At 59.5% G+C, this 9,869-nt stretch overlaps 1 protein-coding gene across 1 annotated transcript; it reads left to right on the top strand.

Moving 5' to 3' along the window:
* The first annotated feature begins 387 nt into the window (after positions 1–387).
* On the top strand, positions 388–9,018 carry LOC139383661 (pro-resilin-like). Its single transcript, XM_071128196.1, has 8 exons — positions 388–491; positions 595–840; positions 1,993–2,238; positions 3,107–3,371; positions 3,453–3,698; positions 4,842–5,090; positions 6,619–6,864; positions 8,389–9,018. Exons 1-8 carry the CDS (start codon positions 388–390, stop codon positions 9,016–9,018), a joined length of 2,232 nt encoding a protein of 743 aa, XP_070984297.1.
* The last annotated feature ends 851 nt before the right edge of the window (positions 9,019–9,869 follow it).

Below are 9,869 nucleotides of genomic sequence, written 5' to 3'. Positions count from 1 at the left end.
CCAACCAAGACCCGTGGGGCTCCAACCAAGACCCGTTGGGCTCCAACCAAGACCAACCAAGACCTGTGGGGCTCCAACCAAGAAGAACCAAGACCCGTGGGGCTCCAACCAAGACCCGTGGGGCTCCAACCAAGACCAACCAAGACCTGTGGGGATCCAACCAAGACCAACCAAGACCCGTGAGGCTCCAATCAAGACCAACCAAGACCTGTGGGGCCCCAACCAAGACCTGTGGGGCTCCAACCAAGACCAACCAAGACCCGTGGGGCTCCAACCAAGAACAACCAAGACCCGTAGGGCTCCAACCAAGACCTTTGGGGCTCCAACCAAGACCCGTGGGGCTCCAACCAAGACCAACCAAGAACTGTGGGGCTCCAACCAAGACCCATGAGGCTCCAACCAAGACCAACCAAGACCTGTGGGGCTCCAACCAACACCAACCAAGACCCTTGGGGCTCCAACCAAGACCCGTGGGGCTCCAACCAAGACCCGTGAGGCTCCAACCAAGACCTGTGGGGCTCCAACCAAGACCACGTGGGGCTCCAACCAAGACCACGTGGGGCTCCAACCAAGACCCGTGGGGCTCCAACCAAGACCCGTGGGGCTCCAACCAAGACCCGTGGGGCTCCAACCAACACCAACCAAGACCCGTGGGGATCCAAACAAGACCTGTGGGGCTCCAACCAAGACCTGTGGGGCTCCAACCAAGACCTGTGGGGCTCCAACCAAGACCCCGTGGGGCTCCAACCAAGACCCCGTGGGACTCCAACCAAGCCCCGTGGGGCTCCAACCAAGACCAACCAAGACCCGTGGGGCTCCAACCAGGACCAACCAAGACCCGTGGGGCTCCAACCAAGACCAACCAAGACCCGTGGGGCTCCAACCAAGACCAACCAAGACCCGTGGGTTCCCAACCAAGACCAACCAAGACCCGTGGGGCTCCAACCAAGACCCGTGGGGCTCCAACCAAGACCCGTGGGGCTCCAACCAAGACCAACCAAGACCCGTAGGGCTCCAACCAAGACCTGTGGGGCTCCAACCAAGACCAACCAAGACCCGTGGGGCTCCAACCAAGACCCGTGGGGCTCCAACCAAGACCAACCAAGACCCGTGGGGCTCCAACCAAGACCCGTGGGGCTCCAACCAAGACCAACCAAGACCCGTGGGTTCCAACCAAGACCCGTGGGGCTCCAACCAAGACCAACCAAGACCCGTGGGGCTCCAACCAAGACCAACCAAGACCCGTGGGGCTCCAACCAAGACCAACCAAGACCAGTGGGGCTCCAACCAAGACCAACCAAGACCCGTGGGGCTCCAACCAAGACCCGTGGGGCTCCAACCAAGACCAACCAAGACCCGTGGGGCTCCAACCAAGACCCGTGGGGCTCCAACCAAGACCCGTGGGGCTCCAACCAAGACCAACCAAGACACGTGGGGCTCCAACCAAGACCAACCAAGACCCGTGGGGCTCCAACCAAGACCCGTGGGGCTCCAACCAAGACCAACCAAGACCCGTGGGGCTCCAACCAAGACCCGTGGGGCTCCAACCAAGACCCGTGGGGCTCCAACCAAGACCCGTGGGGCTCCAACCAAGACCAACCAAGACCCGTGGGGCTCCAACCAAGACCAACCAAGACCCGTGGGGCTCCAACCAAGAACAACCAAGACCCGTAGGGCTCCAACCAAGACCTTTGGGGCTCCAACCAAGACCCGTGGGGCTCCAACCAAGACCAACCAAGAACTGTGGGGCTCCAACCAAGACCCATGAGGCTCCAACCAAGACCAACCAAGACCTGTGGGGCTCCAACCAAGACCCGTGGGGCTCCAACCAACACCAACCAAGACCCTTAGGGCTCCAACCAAGACCCGTGGGGCTCCAACCAAGACCCGTGAGGCTCCAACCAAGACCTGTGGGGCTCCAACCAAGACCACGTGGGGCTCCAACCAAGACCACGTGGGGCTCCAACCAAGACCCGTGGGGCTCCAACCAAGACCCGTGGGGCTCCAACCAAGACCCGTGGGGCTCCAACCAACACCAACCAAGACCCGTGGGGATCCAAACAAGACCTGTGGGGCTCCAACCAAGACCTGTGGGGCTCCAACCAAGACCTGTGGGGCTCCAACCAAGACCCTGTGGGGCTCCAACCAAGACCCCGTGGGACTCCAACCAAGCCCCGTGGGGCTCCAACCAAGACCAACCAAGACCCGTGGGGCTCCAACCAGGACCAACCAAGACCCGTGGGGGTCCAACCAAGACCAACCAAGACCCGTGGGGCTCCAACCAAGACCAACCAAGACCCGTGGGTTCCCAACCAAGACCAACCAAGACCCGTGGGGCTCCAACCAAGACCCGTGGGGCTCCAACCAAGACCCGTGGGGCTCCAACCAAGACCAACCAAGACCCGTAGGGCTCCAACCAAGACCTGTGGGGCTCCAACCAAGACCAACCAAGACCCGTGGGGCTCCAACCAAGACCCGTGGGGCTCCAACCAAGACCAACCAAGACCCGTGGGGCTCCAACCAAGACCCGTGGGGCTCCAACCAAGACCAACCAAGACCCGTGGGTTCCAACCAAGACCCGTGGGGCTCCAACCAAGACCAACCAAGACCCGTGGGGCTCCAACCAAGACCAACCAAGACCCGTGGGGCTCCAACCAAGACCAACCAAGACCAGTGGGGCTCCAACCAAGACCAACCAAGACCCGTGGGGCTCCAACCAAGACCCGTGGGGCTCCAACCAAGACCAACCAAGACCCGTGGGGCTCCAACCAAGACCCGTGGGGCTCCAACCAAGACCCGTGGGGCTCCAACCAAGACCAACCAAGACACGTGGGGCTCCAACCAAGACCAACCAAGACCCGTGGGGCTCCAACCAAGACCCGTGGGGCTCCAACCAAGACCAACCAAGACCCGTGGGGCTCCAACCAAGACCCGTGGGGCTCCAACCAAGACCCGTGGGGCTCCAACCAAGACCCGTGGGGCTCCAACCAAGACCAACCAAGACCCGTGGGGCTCCAACCAAGACCAACCAAGACCCGTGGGGCTCCAACCAAGACCAACCAAGACCTGTGGGGCTCCAACCAAGACCTGTGGGGCTCCAACCAAGACCAACCAAGACCCGTGGGGCTCCAACCAAGACCAACCAAGACCCGTGGGGCTCCAACCAAGAACAACCAAGACCCGTAGGGCTCCAACCAAGACCTGTGGGGCTCCAACCAAGACCCGTGGGGCTCCAACCAAGACCAACCAAGACCTGTGGGGCTCCAACCAAGACCCGTGGGGCTCCAACCAACACCAACCAAGACCCTTTGGGCTCCAACCAAGACCCGTGGGGCTCCAACCAAGACCTGTGGGGCTCCAACCAAGACCACGTGGGGCTCCAACCAAGACCACGTGGGGCTCCAACCAAGACCCGTGGGGCTCCAACCAAGACCCGTGGGGCTCCAACCAAGACCCGTGGGGCTCCAACCAAGACCCGTGGGGCTCCAACCAACACCAACCAAGACCCGTGGGGCTCCAAACAAGACCGGTGGGGCTCCAACCAAGACCTGTGGGGCTCCAACCAAGACCTGTGGGGCTCCAACCAAGACCCCGTGGGGCTCCAACCAAGACCCCGTGGGACTCCAACCAAGCCCCGTGGGGATCCAACCAAGACCAACCAAGACCAGTGGGGCTCCAACCAGGACCAACCAAGACCCGTGGGGCTCCAACCAAGACCAACCAAGACCCGTGGGGCTCCAACCAAGACCAACCAAGACCCGTGGGTTCCCAACCAAGACCAACCAAGACCCGTGGGGCTCCAACCAAGACCCGTGGGGCTCCAACCAAGACCCGTGGGGCTCCAACCAAGACCAACCAAGACCCGTGGGGCTCCAACCAAGACCCGTGGGGCTCCAACCAAGACCTGTGGGGCTCCAACCAAGACCAACCAAGACCCGTGGGGCTCCAACCAAGACCAACCAAGACCCGTGGGGCTCCAACCAAGACCCGTGGGGCTCCAACCAAGACCCGTGGGGCTCCAACCAAGACCCGTGGGGCTCCAACCAAGACCAACCAAGACCCGTGGGGCTCCAACCAAGACCAACCAAGACCCGTGGGGCTCCAACCAAGACCAACCAAGACCTGTGGGGCTCCAACCAAGACCAACCAAGACCCGTGGGGCTCCAACCAAGACCCGTGGGGCTCCAACCAAGACCAACCAAGACCCGTGGGGCTCCAACCAAGACCCGTGGGGCTCCAACCAAGAACCGTGGGGCTCCAACCAAGACCAACCAAGACCCGTTGGGCTCCAACCAAGACCCGTGGGGCTCTAACCAAGACCAACCAAGACCCGTGGGGCTCCAACCAAGACCCGTGGGGCTCCAACCAAGACCCGTGGGGCTCCAACCAAGACCCGTGGGGCTCCAACCAACACCAACCAAGACCCGTGGGGCTCCAACCAAGACCTGTGGGGCTCCAACCAAGACCTGTGGGGCTCCAACCAACACCCCGTGGGGCTCCAACCAAGACCCCGTGGGACTCCAACCAAGCCCCGTGGGGCTCCAACCAAGACCAACCAAGACCCGTGGGGCTCCAACCAGGACCAACCAAGACCCGTGGGGCTCCAACCAAGACCAACCAAGACCCGTGGGTTCCCAACCAAGACCAACCAAGACCCGTGGGGCTCCAACCAAGACCCGTGGGGCTCCAACCAAGACCCGTGGGGCTCCAACCAAGACCAACCAAGACCCGTGGGGCTCCAACCAAGACCCGTGGGGCTCCAACCAAGACCTGTGGGGCTCCAACCAAGACCAACCAAGACCCGTGGGGCTCCAACCAAGACCCGTGGGGCTCCAACCAAGACCCGTGGGGCTCCAACCAAGACCCGTGGGGCTCCAACCAACACCAACCAAGACCCGTGGGCTCCAAACAAGACCTGTGGGGCTCCAACCAAGACCTGTGGGGCTCCAACCAAGACCTGTGGGGCTCCAACCAAGACCCCGTGGGGCTCCAACCAAGACCCCGTGGGACTCCAACCAAGCCCCGTGGGGATCCAACCAAGACCAACCAAGACCCGTGGGGCTGGCTCCAACCAGGACCAACCAAGACCCGTGGGGCTCCAACCAAGACCAACCAAGACCCGTGGGGCTCCAACCAAGACCAACCAAGACCCGTGGGGGACCAACCAAGACCAACCAACACCAGAGGGGCTCCAACCAAGACCCGTGGGGCTCCAACCAAGACCCGTGGGGCTCCAACCAAGACCAACCAAGACCCGTGGGGCTCCAACCAAGACCCGTGGGGCTCCAACCAAGACCTGTGGGGCTCCAACCAAGACCAACCACGACCCGTGGGGCTCCAACCAAGACCAACCAAGACCCGTGGGGCTCCAACCAAGACCCGTGGGGCTCCAACCAAGACCCGTGGGGCTCCAACCAAGACCCGTGGGGCTCCAACCAAGACCAACCAAGACCCGTGGGGCTCCAACCAAGACCAACCAAGACCCGTGGGGCTCCAACCAAGACCAACCAAGACCTGTGGGGCTCCAACCAAGACCCGTGGGGCTCCAACCAAGACCCGTGGGGCTCCAACCAAGACCAACCAAGACCCGTGGGGCTCCAACCAAGACCCGTGGGGCTCCAACCAAGAACCGTGGGGCTCCAACCAAGACCAACCAAGACCCGTTGGGCTCCAACCAAGACCCGTGGGGCTCTAACCAAGACCAACCAAGACCCGTGGGGCTCCAACCAAGACCCGTGGGGCTCCAACCAAGACCCGTGGGGCTCCAACCAAGACCCGTGGGGCTCCAACCAACACCAACCAAGACCCGTGGGGCTCCAACCAAGACCAGTGGGGCTCCAACCAAGACCTGTGGGGCTCCAACCAACACCCCGTGGGGCTCCAACCAAGACCCCGTGGGACTCCAACCAAGCCCCGTGGGGCTCCAACCAAGACCAACCAAGACCCGTGGGGCTCCAACCAGGACCAACCAAGACCCGTGGGGCTCCAACCAAGACCAACCAAGACCCGTGGGTTCCCAACCAAGACCAACCAAGACCCGTGGGGCTCCAACCAAGACCCGTGGGGCTCCAACCAAGACCCGTGGGGCTCCAACCAAGACCAACCAAGACCCGTGGGGCTCCAACCAAGACCCGTGGGGCTCCAACCAAGACCTGTGGGGCTCCAACCAAGACCAACCAAGACCCGTGGGGCTCCAACCAAGACCCGTGGGGCTCCAACCAAGACCAACCAAGACCCGTGGGGCTCCAACCAAGACCCGTGGGGCTCCAACCAAGACCCGTGGGGCTCCAACCAAGACCCGTGGGGCTCCAACCAAGACCAACCAAGACCCGTGGGGCTCCAACCAAGACCAACCAAGACCCGTGGGGCTCCAACCAAGACCAACCAAGACCTGTGGGGCTCCAACCAAGACCAACCAAGACCCGTGGGGCTCCAACCAAGACCCGTGTGGCTCCAACCAAGACCAACCAAGACCCGTGGGGCTCCAACCAAGACCCGTGGGGCTCCAACCAAGAACCGTGGGGCTCCAACCAAGACCAACCAAGACCCGTGGGGCTCCAACCAAGACCCGTGGGGCTCTAACCAAGACCAACCAAGACCTGTGGGGCTCCAACCAAGACCCGTGGGGCTCCAACCAAGACCCGTGGGGCTCCAACCAAGACCCGTGCGGCTCCAACCAACACCAACCAAGACCCGTGGGGCTCCAACCAAGACCTGTGGGGCTCCAACCAAGACCTGTGGGGCTCCAACCAACACCCCGTGGGGCTCCAACCAAGACCCCGTGGGACTCCAACCAAGCCCCGTGGGGCTCCAACCAAGACCAACCAAGACCCGTGGGGCTCCAACCAGGACCAACCAAGACCCGTGGGGCTCCAACCAAGACCAACCAAGACCCGTGGGGCTCCAACCAAGACCAACCAAGACCCGTGGGTTCCCAACCAAGACCAACCAAGACCCGTGGGGCTCCAACCAAGACCCGTGGGGATCCAACCAAGACCCGTGGGGCTCCAACCAAGACCAACCAAGACCCGTGGGGCTCCAACCAAGACCCGTGGGGCTCCAACCAAGACCCGTGGGGCTCCAACCAAGACCAACCAAGACCCGTGGGGCTCCAACCAAGACCCGTGGGGCTCCAACCAAGACCAACCAAGACCCGTGGGGCTCCAACCAAGACCAACCAAGACCCGTGGGGCTCCAACCAAGACCAACCAAGACCTGTGGGGCTCCAACCAAGACCAACCAAGACCCGTGGGGCTCCAACCAAGACCCGTGGGGCTCCAACCAAGACCAACCAAGACCCGTGGGGCTCCAACCAAGACCCGTGGGGCTCCAACCAAGAACCGTGGGGCTCCAACCAAGACCAACCAAGACCCGTGGGGCTCCAACCAAGACCAACCAAGACCCGTGGGGCTCCAACCAAGACCCGTGGACTCTAACCAAGACCAACCAAGACCCGTGGGGCTCCAACCAAGACCAACCAAGACCTGTGGGGCTCCAACCAAGACCAACCAAGACCCGTGGGGCTCCAACCAAGACCCGTGGGGCTCTAACCAAGACCAACCAAGACCCGTGGGGCTCCAACCAAGACCCGTGGGGCTCCAACCAAGACCAACCAAGACCCGTGGGGCTCCAACCAAGACCAACCAAGACCCGTGGGGCTCCAACCAAGACCAACCAAGACCTGTGGGGCTCCAACCAAGACCAACCAAGACCCGTGGGGCTCCAACCAAGACCCGTGGGGCTCTAACCAAGACCAACCAAGACCCGTGGGGCTCCAACCAAGACCTGTGGGGCTCCAACCAAGACCCGTGGGGCTCCAACCAAGACCAACCAAGACCCGTGGGGCTCCAACCAAGACCAACCAAGACCTGTGGGGCTCCAACCAAGACCAACCAAGACCCGTGGGGCTCCAACCAACACCCGTGGGGCTCCAACCAAGACCCATGGGGCTCCAACCAAGACCCGTGGGGCTCCAACCAAGACCCGTGGGGCTCCAACCAAGACCAACCAAGACCCGTGGGGCTCCAACCAAGACCAACCAAGACCTGTGGGGCTCCAACCAAGACCAACCAAGACCCGTGGGGCTCCAACCAACACCCGTGGGGCTCCAACCAAGACCCATGGGGCTCCAACCAAGACCCGTGGGGCTCCAACCAAGACCCGTGGGGCTCCAACCAAGACCAACCAAGACCCGTGGGGCTCCAACCAAGACCAACCAAGACCCGTGGGGCTCCAACCAAGACCAACCAAGACCTGTGGGGCTCCAACCAAGACCTGTGGGGCTCTGGTCAAAAGCAGAACACTATACAGGGTATAGACCACAGGGCACAGACAGGGTACAGACAGGGTACAGGATAGGGTCTCTCAGTGTCAGTATACATCTCTGAGGGTAGTAATGGTTACATCTCTGAGGGTAATGATGGTTACATCTCTGAGGGTAGTAATGGTTACATCTCTGAGGGTAGTGATGGTTACATCTCTGAGGGTAGTGATGGTTACATCTCTGAGGGTAGTAAGGGATACATCTCTGAGTGTAGTAAGGGTTACATCTCTGAGGGTAGTGATGGTTACATCTCTGAGGGTAGTAAGGGATACATCTCTGAGTGTAGTAAGGGTTACATCTCTGAGGGTAGTGATGGTTACATCTCTGAGGGTAGTAAGGGTTACATCTCTGAGGGTAGTAATGGTTACATCTCTGAGGGTAGTGATGGTTACATCTCTGAGGGTAGTAAGGGTTACATCTCCGAGGGTAGTAATGGTTACATCTCTGAGGGTAGTGATGGTTACATCTCTGAGGGTAGTGATGGTTACATCTCTGAGGGTAGTAATGGTTACAACTCTGAGGGTAGTAATGGTTACATCTCTGAGGGTAGTAATGGTTACATCTCTGAGGGTAGTAAGGGATACATCTCTGAGGGTAGTAAGGGTTACATCTCTGAGGGTAGTAAGGGATACATCTCTGAGGGTAGTAAGGGTTACATCTCTGATACTGCTCGTTCTGCTGCACCTTTGGCCTGAGAGCAGAGGACATTACGTCAGTCATATGCCCTGTCCAGAAACAACCCCGATATATTAATGACGACTCGGGTCCTTTCCACTCGACAGTCAAAGCGTTTGTAGTACACTTTGTCTCCAGTCGCAGACTTCTCATCTATGGGGCAAAGTTCTTTACGCGGAGCTCCGAGAATTCTCTCTGAACATTCTGCTTCAGTGAACGCTTTTCTCGTTGCATGTAGTGCTGAGCGGCTCGGGTCCCCCCCAACACTGCATCCGGGAGAACCATGTTGTACTCGTGCATTCTTTTGTACCGCTGTTCAAAGTCAATTATGTCGTCAGCCATTGCAACCGGAAATGTCTCTCATAACTCTGTCAAAGTTTTAATACGCCTCGTAAACACGGTCTTTCTCCTCTTTAGGAAACACCAAAATCCAGTGCTCTGGTCCAGTGGCGAACCGTCATTCCACCTGTTTGGGCCTGTTTTACATGTTATTTTGGCATTAATACGTGTCACATATCAGTTTGAAAACAATGTCAAAAATAAATAAAACATTGATTTAATAAAGCCGCGTATAAACATGAGCTGTGTTTGGATACCCATACTCACTACATACTTAATGAGTTATTATACTACATACTATTAGTTCATTTTAGTATACTGTAAACAAACGGTATCCTTTCAGTTGAGCGTACTAGCATCCTTTCAGTTGAGCGTACTAGCATCCTTTCAGTTGAGCGTACTAGCATCCTTTCAGTTGAGCGTACTAGCATCCTTTCAGTTGAGCGTACTAGCATCCTTTCAGTTGAGCGTACTAGCATCCTTTCAGTTGAGCGTACTAGCATCCTTTCAGTTGAGCGTACTAGCGCTTCAT

The sequence above is a fragment of the Oncorhynchus clarkii genome, chromosome 25 (assembly GCF_045791955.1).
Source record: "Oncorhynchus clarkii lewisi isolate Uvic-CL-2024 chromosome 25, UVic_Ocla_1.0, whole genome shotgun sequence".
Taxonomy (NCBI): domain Eukaryota; kingdom Metazoa; phylum Chordata; class Actinopteri; order Salmoniformes; family Salmonidae; genus Oncorhynchus; species Oncorhynchus clarkii.
This window is presented reverse-complemented; position numbering and strand designations above follow the sequence as displayed.